At 43.2% G+C, this 15,223-nt stretch overlaps 1 protein-coding gene across 1 annotated transcript in view; it reads left to right on the top strand.

Annotated features, from left to right (window-relative positions):
* The window catches only part of CRB1 (crumbs cell polarity complex component 1), a 70,994-nt gene extending 60,369 nt beyond the window's left edge, over positions 1–10,625 (top strand). Inside the window, exon 14 of the mRNA XM_066325527.1 lies at positions 9,760–10,625. Coding sequence (XP_066181624.1) covers positions 9,760–9,975 — 216 coding nt within the window. The 3' untranslated portion in view covers positions 9,976–10,625. The remainder of the gene's footprint in view (positions 1–9,759) is intronic.
* Positions 10,626–15,223: the final 4,598 nt, after the last annotated feature.

The following is a 15,223-nucleotide window of genomic DNA, read 5'->3' as shown; positions in this document are numbered from 1 at the left end:
TGGCAGCCATGCACAAAAATAATACTGTATCATGCCCCAAAGCATTTCCCAAACTGGAAAAGGATGTTGCACCCCAGAGACTGACACCTTTACTAAAACATTTGTCTAGTCTGTGATATAGCAACTATGGGACAAACTCCTCAGCATGGTTTGCCTGGATTTGCACCAGCTATAGATTTTCCCTCTTATCCTTTCAGATTGCAACAGATGGTGAAGTTCTTACACCAGAGGCTGTCGATAGAATTTTAAAAGGCATCTCGTAACAACACATTGGAGCTGCACATTTAATCTGTGCTGCACCACTCGGATGATCTTAAAAAGAGCTGGAGCACTTACAAAATTAGCACTGGCAGTTGCTGCAGAAGTGCTATCAAGGAGCCTTCTCAAAGCTCACAGCCTAATGAGAGCTGCCCTCCCAAACTGCCACCCAAATCACTTCTCTCTGTGCAACCAACACTCTGCTGCCTGAAAGGCATTCAACAATCTGTGAGATACTGATCCAGCAAAACATCTGATGCAGATTTTAAGGGGCTGCTTATGTACTTCTGGCTCTTTTGGGTCCATGGCTGAGGTCATGCATGGTACAGTGGCCAAAACCAGGACTATTGTACCTTCTGCCTAAGATAGACCACCCTAGATGTACTAAACGCCTCTGTTTTCATTTCTGGACTGCTTACATTAAACAGTTAATACAAATCAGGTATCAATACTACAAGCAGTTAAAGAAATTACAGTTACTGTAGGTAGCCTGTTCTTTAAAGGTCAATTCCTAAAAGGGAGCCTTCTGAGCTGGAAAAGCTTCTTGGCCAAAAGGCTAATACTGCCAATAGAAGGCCACCTGAGCCACACACTGCAGCACTGAGGAGGGGGCAAACTGTTCTGATTTAAACACAGCACTGTTTAAAGTGATCTGGGAATGGTCCTGCAGCCCAGTGTGGGGAGGAGGAGCTCTGGGTAAGCTGATCTGACTGGGAGATCAAGACTAATGTGAACAACACCCTTGTTTCACTGAAGTCTGCTTTACAATTTAGTTGCAACGCTTCAGAGAGCTCCATCTCCAATCTCCAATTTCTTGCTCGGCTATAATTAGAACAAACTTCCTCATTAACTTCTGTAGTGTCACAACAGTGCAACTTCATGGGCCAGGAGGGAGGCTGTCAGAATTTCTTAATGAGGTGCTTTCTTCGCAAGCCCAGCTAAATCCTAGACTTCAATCATCTCCATCTTCTTCCTTTTCTCACAGACTGCCACAGACGTAATTCTTCCATCATAGTAAAGATTGCATTTTTCTCATCTATAACTGGTCAAGCCAGATGACCAATTTATCATTATAGCTGCTAACATGAATTCTTTCTATGCGTTACCCTTGATTTCAAGAACTGTCAGAAAACTAAAACGTTGAAATTTTTCAGGAAGCAATCAATTAAAACTGTCAGGTATCAACTATGACAAACTATTCAAACTACATTATATTAAAAAATATATACTATAAAGAGATTGTAGTGAACATAATTTCTTCAGAGTCATTCCAAGAAAATATTCAAACAATAACACCCACAAGAAAACAAAACAAAAAAAAGAAAACTAAAAGATCACTTAAAATCTTTCTTCTTCAAGATGAACTGCATAAATACTGTGGATATTCTGCACACATCAGAATTAGTCACCTATGTTTTTTCTTCAGCAATGTCCACAGTGGCAGGTACAGGGCCCAGAGTCTCATTCAGGCCCTCCAGGCAGTGGGATTTTATTTCCCTGCACCTATCAGGAAAATAACTCAGAGGCTGATGGCAGAAACAGCAACAGCAATGCTGGAAACATTTAAGGTGATCTACAGCTCTTGATGAAATTCAGAGATATTTTCAGAAGGCTACAGAGGGAGGTGAGGGACAACAGGATATCCTCCTCCCAATGCACATGGGGTCAGCAGAAGTTCCTAAAATGTGGAGAAAAAAGCAGTGGTGCTACCTTGGGGTGTTGTCTTGCATACAGAAGGCACCAGAGGCAATTTGTGGCACCTGCAGGCCCCCCTGAACTGGAGCTCTGGGCTGGCTGACCACGGGGAAGCAGCCACACCTTCAGGCCACTGAGATCTTCTTCAGGGGTTCAAGGCTCCACAGCTGAATCTGGTTCTACAAACTGTCCCTTTTCTTACTCATAAAGGAAGCAAAACTAGAGAAAAGCCCTGTAGCAGTCTTTCTAAGTCTGGTATAAACTCTTGCTTTCTGCTTCTGAATCTGAGACTACTCAAACACTTTTCTTACCAGATAATCCTGAAACTTGTTAGGCATCAGGTTCACAGTACAGCAAATATTGCACCTTTCAGGAACCACTTCAGAGGACAAGAGGAATGTCTATACAATGCAACTGCTCTTTTTGAAGCCCGCAACGTGAACTGAAGAGTTCTGAGGTGTGCAGAAGGAAAAGGAGTTTCTGATCTCACTGATTATTAATAAACAGTGGAAAGTCAGCTAAACTGCACTAAGTGCTGCTTCCTTGTTGCCACAGGTACCAAAGCAGCAAGGAGTAAACTATTCAAGGACCTGAAAAATAACTGTGTATAGACACACTCAAAGATCAGTGCCCATATGAAGCAGCATGAAGCAGGAAACCAGGATAAACCATTAAAGGATAAAGCAGTTAAAGAAAATAGGTGATGTTTATAAAATCTTTAAAATAGTTCGCCTTCTCCAGTGGCCTGTGCAGTGTTTGGCTTGACACAAATCTGTGCTCCTTAAATGAGTCCCAAACAGATGAGGATGCTGATGCTGATTACTATTCCTACTTGAACTCAACAGCCCAACAGCTCTTGGGACATGGTGTCTGGTGTTAAGCACGAACAGAGCAGCTACATTTTGCAGATGATGTGAGGGAGGGCAATAGGTCACAGTATGCTAAGGTGTAAAAAGGAAATCACAGAAAAAGGGACTTCACGTGCCACTCATTTAATGTACTTTCCTTAGAACAAAGTCCATCTATAGATTTATAGCCACTTTGTTGCTGTTGAAAATAAACTGTAGCCTCTCAGGCTGGGGTTATCAGTGCCTCTCAGGATAACAGATTTGTGTGTGCCTGACTGGAGTTCTCCTTGAACTACACAAAGTACTGGATTTCTCCTTGAACTACACAAATTCTTATTCCATTTCAGCCTGTAAGAGAAAAAAGTGCCAATAAGATGGCTGTAAATCCTCTATGAAATAAATTCAGCCTATCTATGGGCCTTTTAATCAAGTAAATGGCTTTTCTCTGGCTGCTCACTCTTATCCCTATATGCCCCCAAACCGTTTAAAGTAATTCTGACATGGATTAGGCCTACTCAAGCCAATTGTTATCACAGCAAATAGTTTTGATTTGGAGGCAGTAAATCTGGATGTTCTTACTGGGAATGAATTGATAACCTTGTGTGTGGTGTCAGGACTCAGGATCCAGAGACTCAGCCAGCAAAAGCTCCAGTGCACACGAGCAGCTGCAGAATTCCCAGACAGCCCCACTCGTGGCAGGGAAGGGAAGTCTCCAGGGTTTGTCAGTCCTTGTTCTTTAAAGCCTGCGTGGATGTCTCTGCCTGGAGACGCCTCCAGAACCAGGCACATTCTGAGCGAGTGCTGCAGTGAGTTCATCCTTTGTGTCCAGAGGCAGCTCCTGCCTGCAGAGCACAGCACAGCTCCCACAGCCCACAGATCCCTCCAGAAAACACCACAGAGCCTCCAGAGAACACACACAGCTCCCACAGCCCACAGATCCCTCCAGAAAACACCACAGAGCCTCCAGAGAACACACACAGCTCCCACAGCCCACAGAGCCCTCCAGAAAACACCACAGAGCCTCCAGAGAACACACAGCTCCCACAGCCCACAGAGCCCTCCAGAAAACACCACAGAGCCCTCCAGAAAACACCACAGAGCCTCCAGAGAACACACAGCTCCCACAGATCCCTCCAGAGAACACACAGCTCCCACAGATCCCTCCAGAGAACACCACAGCCCACAGATCCCTCCAGAGAACACACAGCTCCCACAGCCCACAGAGCCCTCCAGAGAACACCACAGCCCACAGATCCCTCCAGAAAATACCACAGCCCCCACAGATCCCTCTAGAGAACACACACAGCTCCCACAGATCCCTCTAGAGAACACACACAGCTCCCACAGACACCTCCAGAGAACACCACAGAGCCCTCCAGAGAACACACAGCTCCCACAGCCCACAGATCCCTCCAGAGAACACCACAGCCCACAGATCCCTCCAGAAAATACCACAGCTCCCACAGATCCCTCTAGAGAACACACACAGCTCCCACAGACCACAGAGCCCTCCAGAAAACACCACAGAGCCTCCAGAGAACACACAGCTCCCACAGCCCACAGAGCCCTCCAGAAAACACCACAGAGCCTCCAGAGAACACACAGCTCCCACAGACACCTCCAGAGAACACACAGCTCCCACAGCCCACAGATCCCTCCAGAAAACACCACAGAGCCTCCAGAGAACACACTCAGCTCCCACAGACACCTCCAGAAAAGACACAGCTCCCACAGATCACTCCAGAGAACACCACAGCCCACAGATCCCTCCAGAGAACACACAGCTCCCACAGCCCACAGAGCCCTCCAGAAAATACCACAGCCCCCACAGATCCCTCTAGAGAACACACTCAGCTCCCACAGACACCTCCAGAAAAGACACAGCTCCCACAGATCCCTCCAGAGAACACAGCTCCCACAGCCCACAGACACCTCCAGAAAACACCACAGATCCCTCCAGAGAACACACAGCTCCCACAGCCCACAGACACCTCCAGAGAACACCACAGCCCACAGATCCCTCCAGAAAATACCACAGCTCCCACAGATCCATCTAGAGAACACACACAGCTCCCACAGACACCTCCAGAGAACACCACAGATCCCTCCAGAGAACACACAGCTCTCACAGACACCTCCAGAGAACACCACAGCCCGCAGAGCCCTCATGGAAACACCACAGCCCACAGAGCCCTCATGGAAACACCACAGCCCACAGACTCCTCCATAAAACACACAGCTCCCACAGAGCCCTCCAGAGAGCCCCTCAGCACGCAGAGCCCACACAGAGCACCCCGAGGGAGCCCCCGCTGCCCCTCACGCCTGCTGCCATTCCTGTGCCACCACGGCTGCCTGTCCCCTCTCTCTCCTGGCCCCGGTGTCCGTGGGCACAGGGCTCATCCCCGTGTGGGCCAAGGCAGGATGAGCCCAGCTCAGCCTGCTGATGGAGGACACACGGCAGGAGGAGGCCCTGTGCACCTCCCTCCTGCTGTTCCACTTGCCTTTGGCACTTGGCACACGGGGAAATGTTCATTACAGCAAATCCCCAACGTTCCCTCCTAAAAAATAACCATTTGGGGGGCGGCCTGCTTAAAGATAAGCAAACATACACCGGGTTGATGAATGCCTCTGAGCTCTGACTCCTGAACTGGGCCCTTCTTATTCAAAAAGCGGACCAAGGAACCAAAGCAGGACAATAAATCTATTTCCATAACCAAATGAAATGCAAAACCCAGAGCTACAATGAAATGTCACTCTATTCAACGATTTATTTTATGCAATCTAAATATTCTAATTTAAATTTAATAGTTAAAATAACTCTAGAAAAAATAATCAATTTTGATGTGACACCACCAGTGAAAAGCCAAAAGACTTGAGTTTAAAAAAAGAAAATATGTTTTGCCTGCATTTTCTCCTGCCTTTGCAGATGAAGCCATCCATTACATGAAAACTAAATTCAACCATGTTTTTGTTTCTTTTCTTAAAATGTTTGGCAAAATAGACTTATCTTGCTCCAACCCACATCCAAAGGTATATAAATAGGACATTCTAAAAAAATAACTTAGTGAGAAGCAGATAGGCCTTCCAATGGTAGCAAACCTCATTTTGTTGGTATCATCTTGCCGTCAGCATCCATTACCACCAAGGATGCAGCTTTTACTGCCGGCTCCTCTATATTAGGGGCTCTTAAAACTGTTCTGTCACCAAGTACCTTCTAAACAGGCTCATAAGATAATACAGGTTGGAAGAGCCCTCAGGAGGCCTTTCAGTGCAGCCTCAAACTGTAATGGGAATCTCTAAGGTACTAGCCAGCCAGTTAATTAACCCTCCTTCATTTACCTTGCATATATTTAGTTATTCATAAGCAGTGCTGAAGTTATGTTCGGAAATAGCTGTGATCACCACGTGGTTTTTATTAGCAAGAATTATTTCTCGGAGACAATCGCAATGTATTGGGGCAGGGGGTGTTACATAGGCTTCCCTAATAACAAAGGTTTCCAGCAAAAAAAAATCAGGAACTTGTTTCTCTTCATAAGCTCCCAGGTGTCCTGTGGCCCTTTTTTTGTGCCAAGACAAAATGAAGTTTGTCTTGCTCTGTCCACTTCTTTCCAGAGCTTTCCTCTTCTGTTTTTGAAGCTCTAGGCCAGAATACCAAGCAAAAGAACACCTTTTGCTAGGTATTCTGTAACAGCCTTGTGACAAACACACCAAAAAAACCTGTGTATTGCCGTCTCTCAAGCACTCAGCTCAGCAGCCAGGTCTTAACCAGTTAATGGGGAAGGGAATTGTGATATGAAGCTGAAAAGTGATATTAAAATGTGGTAGTCTAGTGCTTAAGATGCCCCAGCCCCACAGCCAGGGCATTTGAGACATGAATGGAGCACTGAGATGAGCAGCCACACAGGTGAGCAGCCACAGGGCACTTTGAACCATCCCAGAGGTTCACAGCCCAGACCCATCCACGGTGAAAGTACCAGCAAGGACTTGCCAGAAAAGCCTGCACCACTGATATGGGATCTGTAATTTCAAACTGCATTTTTAGTGACCACTCCCTTCCATTATCTGTCTGTGACAGATAACCTCTTTTCCACTGTTTCAGCAGCACTAATGTTACTAAAAATGCTGCTCAATCCTTTTATTTTTGGAATCACTAGTTACAATTATTTCAGTCTATCATCATCACCAAACATTCAGCAAACAGACTCCGAGATGACAGGGGACAGAGCTTTTCAGATATTTTTTTCCAGATCAGCCAGCTGATTTTCCAAATTAATTTAACAATTCAGCCATTAATTACTGAAGAAGCACTTGATTTTGATGGGACCAGACTGCAGAGCCTTCTGGCAACTCTTGTTACCATTTCAGTGCAACTGCTAAGGGGGTACCTCATACTGGAGACTTTGGCAGGGAGCTGTGGGCTGATAAACGGGGGGACAGCAATGGAACATCAGAGGGTTTTGATCAATAGAACCCACCTAAAAAGGATGAAATAAAGGCCCTTTTTTCACATTTAGAAATTAGAAGCAATATAGACATAGAAATAAAGTTACCATATGTATGTGATCATCGTAAACCCCCAGCTCTCCAGATATTAGGCAGTAGGGTAACCTCTTTTACATATTGGCTCAGGATGGGTAAGGTTTCTCTAGTAAGTAACTAAGGCAAATGAAAAAAAAAATCCTTGTTGTGATGACTTTTGGAATGACATTTAGATGTGTGACTCCATTTTAGCAAGTTGCAAGCTTTTTCTTCACCCCAATTCTTTGCAAAACGTTCTTCTTTAAGATATGAAGTTAATTTTACGGTTACCATAAATGAAAAGATACAGAGAGATATGGTTGCAACAGGAATGGAAAGACTATGGACTGGAAAACTGGAGACTGAATTTAGAAATTTCACATACCAGAGAAGAGGCCATACCATCCATTTGCCTGTGGTAGTGAATTTCTCTTGCAAATGGTCCGTTCAACCCCGGGATCAGAGTTAACCTGGACTATCTTAGTCCTTATTTTCCCAGAGCAGGCAGTGAAAATAAAAGAGAGCTTCCGAGAACAAAAAATCCATTAAAAATTTGCTGCCTCTCTGAGACAAGAGGGAACAAGGGTCATAGAGTCCATCAGAGTACAGAGCAAAACTAGCATCTCAAATATGTCTCTAACACAATCCAAAGATGAAATAACCTTCCCAATCCAATACAATTTAATAGACCAACATGCTTCATGCCAGCTTGTTTTAGAGTACTAGTCATTTGGTCTGACACCTGCATTATATTATTTCTATTGGGAAAAATGTATTTAAAATCACAGAGGCCATCTATTTAGCCATCAAGGACAGAGGAAAATATCCTAGTTGATCATTTATCCCCTGGAGAGAACCCCTGAGCCAAACTTGCTTTTACTATTATAGCAGGACCTTTTACATCAGTGTAAAAGAGAGGGAAAAAAGAGGCAGGATTGTTTTAACGTTTTCCCTCTGGCATTGTTGCTCTCCGGCAAAGGCACGAGTCCAGGGGATGCACTCACAGAGCATCCACTGCCAGTGCATCCAGCACTGAGTGCAAAATCATTCTCCTGCTCTGGACTGTGACTGCCCTTCCTTAGAAACGACGAGGAAGCAGGTCACTAAAATATCCTGCAACATGGAGCATCTAACTGGGAAACAGGCTCTGACCTGCTGTTTTCCGTTTCGAAATATTTGGGGATTTGAAAGTTCAGCCTCAAGCACACATTCATCTCGGGCAGTTCAGCTGTCACTTGTAATACAAATCAAAAAATGATGGATGGCAGAATCTGCCCAGAAGTTCAATTCCTGCTAGGGTCATTCTGTCCATAGTGACCACTTTTCCATACTAACCACATCACTTCATTGCTCTCCTCACCATAAGCATTTTTTACACATGAAAGTGCATACATAGACGTGTACAAAACGTTCATCTACCAAATATAAGATTTCTCTGGTCTGAAGCTTTCCAGCTGACAGATTGGTTTATGTGCACTCTGCCTTCTGACATTATTACATTTCCCACTGCCACATGAAAACAGAGAAAAAACACCAAAAAATCAGTGCATTCTTACATTCATCCTGTACTGCACTGCTTGTGTTTCTGTAGATGAACTTAGGAAGTCTGGATGTGGAAGAGCTGCATTCGTATCTTAAAACTTGTGAAACTATACAGATTATGCACTCTTGTGCAGTGTCTGTGTGCTTATTTCATGCAAACATGCTGGTAGAAAAGTTTACTGCTAGGAATGTCTGTAGAAATACTCCATTTTACAAAATTTAATGTAAGCAAAATTTCTATATATGTAAGTATATACATATAAATATTCATATAAATTTCACTTCTCCAGCAAGATAAACAGAAATGTAACTCAATATATGCTAAAATTAGCTGATGTTTAACTTGCAGTAGCAAAGACCAGCAATAGTGTGCTCACAAGCAAACTAGGAATAATGAATTTTTACTGAAGTGACTAAATAATGGCTGAACTAATACTGTGGCCCACAGACATATTAACTTGTGGGTTATTTTCAAGGTAAGGAAGCTGTCAAAAGACATGGGATCTTCTCAGGTATTCAAGGCTCCACAGCTGAATCTGGTCCTACAAACTGCCCCTTTTCTTATTTATAAAGGAAGTAAAACTAGAGAAAAGCCCTGCAGCAGTCTTCCTAGGTCTGTTTTAAACTCTTGCTTTCTGCTTCTCAATCTGAGACAATTCAAACCCTTTTCTAAAAATTCATCTGCCTTGAACACTAAGCAGCCTATCATATTCTGAAGAGTCCAAAGAACAGAATGGAGGGGTTAACGTAGTTCCCTACAGTAAATGGTGCTCCAGCAGTAACTCACCGATGTAAAGCCCTGCTCATCAATGGTGTCTGTTTTCCTTCTGGAGTAGCCCAAGTGTGTCTCAGGCTTCTCCTGGCAGCAATCACACTGCAGTTATTTCCGTCCTTGCAGCTGGCAGGTGACTTGATGTCGGGCGTGTTCACGGCGCTGGGCTCGGTGACGCTGGCGCTGCTGGTGGTGCTGTCCGTGGCCATGGTGGTGTCTGCTGTCACTGCCAACAAACGGGCCACGCAGGGCACCTACAGCCCCAGCCGCCAGGAGAAGGAGGGCTCCCGCCTGGAGATGTGGGACATGCTGCAGCCGCCTCCCATGGAAAGACTCATCTAGAAGAAAGCAAGCTTTTCTTTTGCCTCTCCTCCATCCTCAGACATGGCTGAAACTGTAACATAACTGTACATATGTTAGATATATTCATTTTCGTTCTGATCAATGATTTTTTTTTCACTGCTTTCCTTTTAAGTTCGATAGTGAACCAATGACATTTATCATTGCTGTGGACCAGCCCATCCAAGGACAATTTTTATTTGCACTGGAAATTCCAGCCTTGATAATCAGCAGTAGGCATTATGGACAGTAATGCTCCTGGGATAAATGTAACTGCCTGTCCTGGACACCACAAGGATAACAGCTTCTCCTTTGCATGCTCCTTTGGCTGCCTAGCAATCACTGCTGCAGAAGATGATGCAGACAAATCAACTAAGCCTGTAAAATAAAGACATTGTAATTCTGTTATCAAAGGGTTTAGTACTAGAGCGGTGTCTCAGTGTATCTTCTTTCATCTGATAATCAGGGCTTAAAAGGAAGCTGTGTAAAAACTCTCCAAAATAAATGCTTCAAATTTGTTTTTCTTCTTTCTGGTTCTTTCATTTTACTTGCTGCCCCTCCACCTTCTACTAAAATGAAGGTGAAATGAATTTCAGTTTCCACAAAAGCACGTATTTCTCTTAGGATAAAAGACTGTGGCTTAAAATACCCAGTGGGCAAACATGACCTGTTAGGAGACATGAAATCTAAGTATGCTAAACAAATTGGGTGCATCCACACTGCTGCCTTTTTCCTATTATAATATTACCCAATGGTCTTTTTTAGAAAATTATTGCTTCTCACATTCAAACATACACTGGCTGCCAAAAAGCATGCTCAGAAATGTTTCCTAAGGCTCAAGGAGAATACCAGGAAAGAGGCAGAAGTGGCCTACAGGTAGAACATTGGCTTGAAAATAATTGGGACAAACTTGGTGCTTCTCTTGGAGCTCAGACTTCTCGTAAGACCATGGGCAAATAAATTTTTATGCCTCAATTTTCCTCTTTTAAAACAGGGATAATCCTATTTAACTACCTCATAAACCTCAGCAGCAAAAGGGTTGCTTTGTCAAAAAAGGAACAAATGCATGAAATGTAATGGAGAAGCTTGGAAGAAATCTTGTAATGAAACAGACAATTACATAGACGTAATAAAAAATATCACACTGACACGTAATGCAATGAAACAAACACTTGATACAAAGAAATCTTGTAATGAAATAGACATTTGAAAATGTAAGTTTACTGTTGGACTCAACGTTCTTACAGGTATTTTCCAGCCTTGACAATTGTATGATTATATGTGCCAAAAATGCTCCCCGGTCAAAGAGGGTTTTGGAATGTAGAGGCAAAATTTAACTGTAACTCATGCAGTAAATTTTCAGATGTAGTCAAGTAATTAAATCACAAACATTGCTCCCACACAAACTGAACCCACAATAAGGAGGCAACAGAGTGGAAAGTCTATGAAGGCATTTTTTTCTGCACTTCTGCTTACATGTGCCCACAGTGGTGAAATATCCCAGACAGACACATCAGCCCCCAGATGATTATTCCAGGAGTTGCATAACAGAGTATGCACACTCAGTATCCAAAAGTTTAACTCATCTTTTCAATTAATGATCAATTCATAATTCATTTTTGGATGACTCCTTAAGGGATTAACTGAAGATCAATGCCACTCACATTTATTTTTATATTAGATGATTAGCAGTAACTATGACAGTAAGCACATTCAGGACTTTTTGCAGTCCTCACCAATACCTCTCAAAACAAGGCACCACAGAAAATGTGAGTGGATGGTTGGATTCAAGCTGAATTAGAAGAGCAGAATGTAGTCACAGCAAAAAAGCACAACAGATTTTTTTCCAGCCAGATTTACAGCTTTACTACTGAAGCTTGTTATTTTGAATGCGTTTGCTGTTGTACAGCTGCAGTCTAAATTCAGAAAGTTCAAAAAAAAACAACTGAGGAAAGAGTGGAAAAAATAAGTTACTAAAATTATGATAAGAAAGAGCAGAAATTCTTTTCTCTGGATCTTTTCAAATCATGGCTTTATGTAATTACAGATGCAGTAGCCTCTAATTGAAACTCAATTTAGCCCAGCTTTTGCCCCATGAGACACTACTGAGGCATAATAAAGCACACCATAAAGTTTGTTAGGTGTGATCATTTCTAGAAAGATACATAAACACTGGGGGGGAAAAAAAGAAGCAATTGACTCAAAGAGTGTCCAGTTTGAGGCAGCACACACCAAGTAAATGAGACAGCAGACAACAGCATGTGAAGAAGATGAGAGACCACAAGTGAAGCAGAAGTTATTTGTGTGGATTCTTACACATGTGGGTTTCCCTTCACTCACAACAAAGGTGTGAGAGACCCTGAGACAAACCATGCCAAGAAAGTGGCCAAGTGGGCAAAGACATGGGAGGCTGGGATAACAAGGGGACAAGCAGTGAGTGAGTGAGCGAGGAAGAGATGGCTGGGAAAAGCTTGGGGACAGCAAGCTCTCAACACCAGGGCAGATCTGGAAGAATAAATTAGGCCCAAGCAGCAGAAGCAGCACTGGACTAACAAAGTGGATGCAAAGAAGATGCTTCCACACATCTGCTTTATGCTCTTGGTTTTCTGGTCAATGAACTCAACTGAGAGAACTGATAGAGATCTCAGGGAATAACAGATATGGAGAAAGAAAAAGAGAAATTAGCTCATATCAGAAATAGCAGTAGAATGTTTATAGTAAAGATCTAACTTGGAAGTCTGCCCTTACTGGAACAGGAGGTTGAACTAGATGACATCAGAAGGTCCCCTCCAGGCTTAATTATCACCTTATCCGAGGAAAAAGGACAAAAGGGAGAAAGCAGCTGAAGATGGAGGCAGTTTGCAAGGAGAACTAACTTGAAGGAAAGCACAAGGAAAGAACAAGAATAAGGAAGCAGCTGAAGAGTAAATCTGCTCTTCTCCGTGGTTTGACGTTCTGGATGAAATTTGGGAGACAGTTGAAAAACAATCTGTGGAGATGTAATAAAATATTCCAGAAAGTGTTGCCACAGAGAGAATCTTTAGGGCTGAGCAAGATACCCAGGAGCGTGTACAGAGGAAGGAAGAGGCAGAGAAGATGAAAGCCTGAAGACTTTTCACACAGACCAAAGAGAGTTCAGGAGGAATATGCTCCTAGATAATTAAAAAGACACCCATAAAAGCACAACAAAGAGAAAAATCTCGCTGTGAAATACGAGTGTGGTTTGTAGAAAGTAAGTCAAGGAGACAGAAGGCAGGGGAAAAACCTTTAAACTAAGATTAGAGTAAGTTGTGATTGCTGTCAGCCTCGGTGGAGAGGAAGTGATAAAAGAAAGAGTGGTGGAAATTCACAGAAAAATGAGAGAAGAAAAGGAAATGAAAGTAAATGGCACTTGAGGGAGGTGGAGGCAAAAGCTGGATCCCAGCAAGGGGGAAGCTGGACTTTCACAGCAGTGAGGCCAGAGGAAACAGTGGGAGGACGACGGTGAGTCAGGAATGAGAATTACCTATTGAAGCAGATCTGGGTAGGGTAACTCACAGGGAGCATGTTTTACTTCAGATAGGGATTAAAATGTGAAATATTCAAAACTCTATGATCTTATAAGCAACAAGCAAAAAAAGGCCCAGAAGGCAACAAATGTCATTTCCAAACACACTTCCTGAAAATCTGAATTAACGAAGCAACACCCAAAGGCAGCAGGGAGGTAGATGCTGCAGCTGGAAATGTTCCATGGCAGCCTGGAGAAGCACAAAAAAGTCCTAAAGCTGCCACTTCATGAACGTGCTATAGTGACCATAATATGCATGGTTAAGGAAGATTGACCCTTCTGGGCCATGTCTCAACCAGGGAACAACGGCTAAAACAAAAGGGAATAAGTTTTAAAGAGTGCCTAAAAACATCCCTGTTGAAATTTAACCCACAGATTAAGACTGAGATAGCAGATGCCAAGGTATTTTCTGCTTCTCAGCCCAGGGGTTTAATAGAATGTATAGAAGTACAGACATTCAGGGAGGAGCAATACCATCTAGGAGTTGTGGAGAGCATGTCTGCTGCTAGAAGGAAAAAATATTGAAATTGGCTTCTAGTTCCCAAAAAAGCACTGGTAACCTCTACCACTGTGGTGGGATCTCCACATAAAAGACTTAAAAATATTTCAGAATTCCATTTGTTTAATCTATTTGACTCAAAAGCTTGAAGTATAATGTATTATTTATGATCACTTGCAAGCTATCTATTACAGAAAAAAAAAAAGCTCAATATACTCCCAAGCCTTACGTATATAACCTTCTCTTCACGTCTAATAGCCTTCTACAAAGAAAGAGAGGGCGCTAGGTTAGAACACCCAGTCTGCTCTGCACCAAATCCCTCCAAAGACACTCAGAAGCAGTGGAAAGATGAAGCAACTTACTCCCCTTTCATGGTCCATTCCCTTTTCCTTGGAAAAAGGTGGCATCCAATCTGTGAAACAGTGAGCATTACCTTGCATTATGTGCCTTCCCTGTTTTATGTAAAATTAACTGTTCCTTCTCTATATGTACACAATATGTTCATAGTTTAGATGCTATATTCGTATTACTGTTTTGCTCTGTACAGGATCAAAATGACCAATAAATAAGGATTATATCAAAGCCTGTATTATTTTTGCTTTATGGGATTCTTTCATCATGCAATTACAAAGTAAACGATCCCCAGATCAGAACTATATTTACAGTTTAAGAAGCCAAGTTTGCCATTAGAAATCAAGTGATCAAGAAACATTTTCCATACCTGGGAGTGAGATGAACACTGGGGGCTGCCAGCCTCAGCACTGCCATCTGCATCATCCTCTGCTGCAGCCACACTGCCCCACTGCCCTGGACCATCAAAACGAAGTGTTTGCGTCAGGTCCCAAGGTGGCACAAATCAATATAACCCCAGATAAGCTAATTTATACAGGCTGAGAAGCACATACTCTGATTTTGAAATTACTGCTGTCTTTCCAGCACTCTGGACAAGCGCAGGCAGAAAAGTGGCAGATCTGTAAGGATTTTCTTCACTTAATGTAAATCCCATTTTCTGCTCTCTTCAAAAGCCTTTCTGTTGCTTTTCAATAAAGATCAATGACCTCAGAAGCCAAGAGTCCTATTGCCTCAAAAACATCAGCACCCGAACAGGGTGTCCTGGGAGCAGTTGAGCTCCTCTGCAGCCTGGCTGCAGAACAGGACACCTCCAGCTAAGACACAATTCCTTCTCTCTGAGCAGTGCCCAGCCC

This window comes from Sylvia atricapilla, chromosome 9 (genome assembly GCF_009819655.1).
Source record: "Sylvia atricapilla isolate bSylAtr1 chromosome 9, bSylAtr1.pri, whole genome shotgun sequence".
Classification (NCBI taxonomy): Eukaryota; Metazoa; Chordata; class Aves; order Passeriformes; family Sylviidae; genus Sylvia; species Sylvia atricapilla.
The sequence above is the reverse complement of the archived record's forward strand: the minus strand, read 5'-3'. Positions and strand labels throughout refer to the sequence as shown.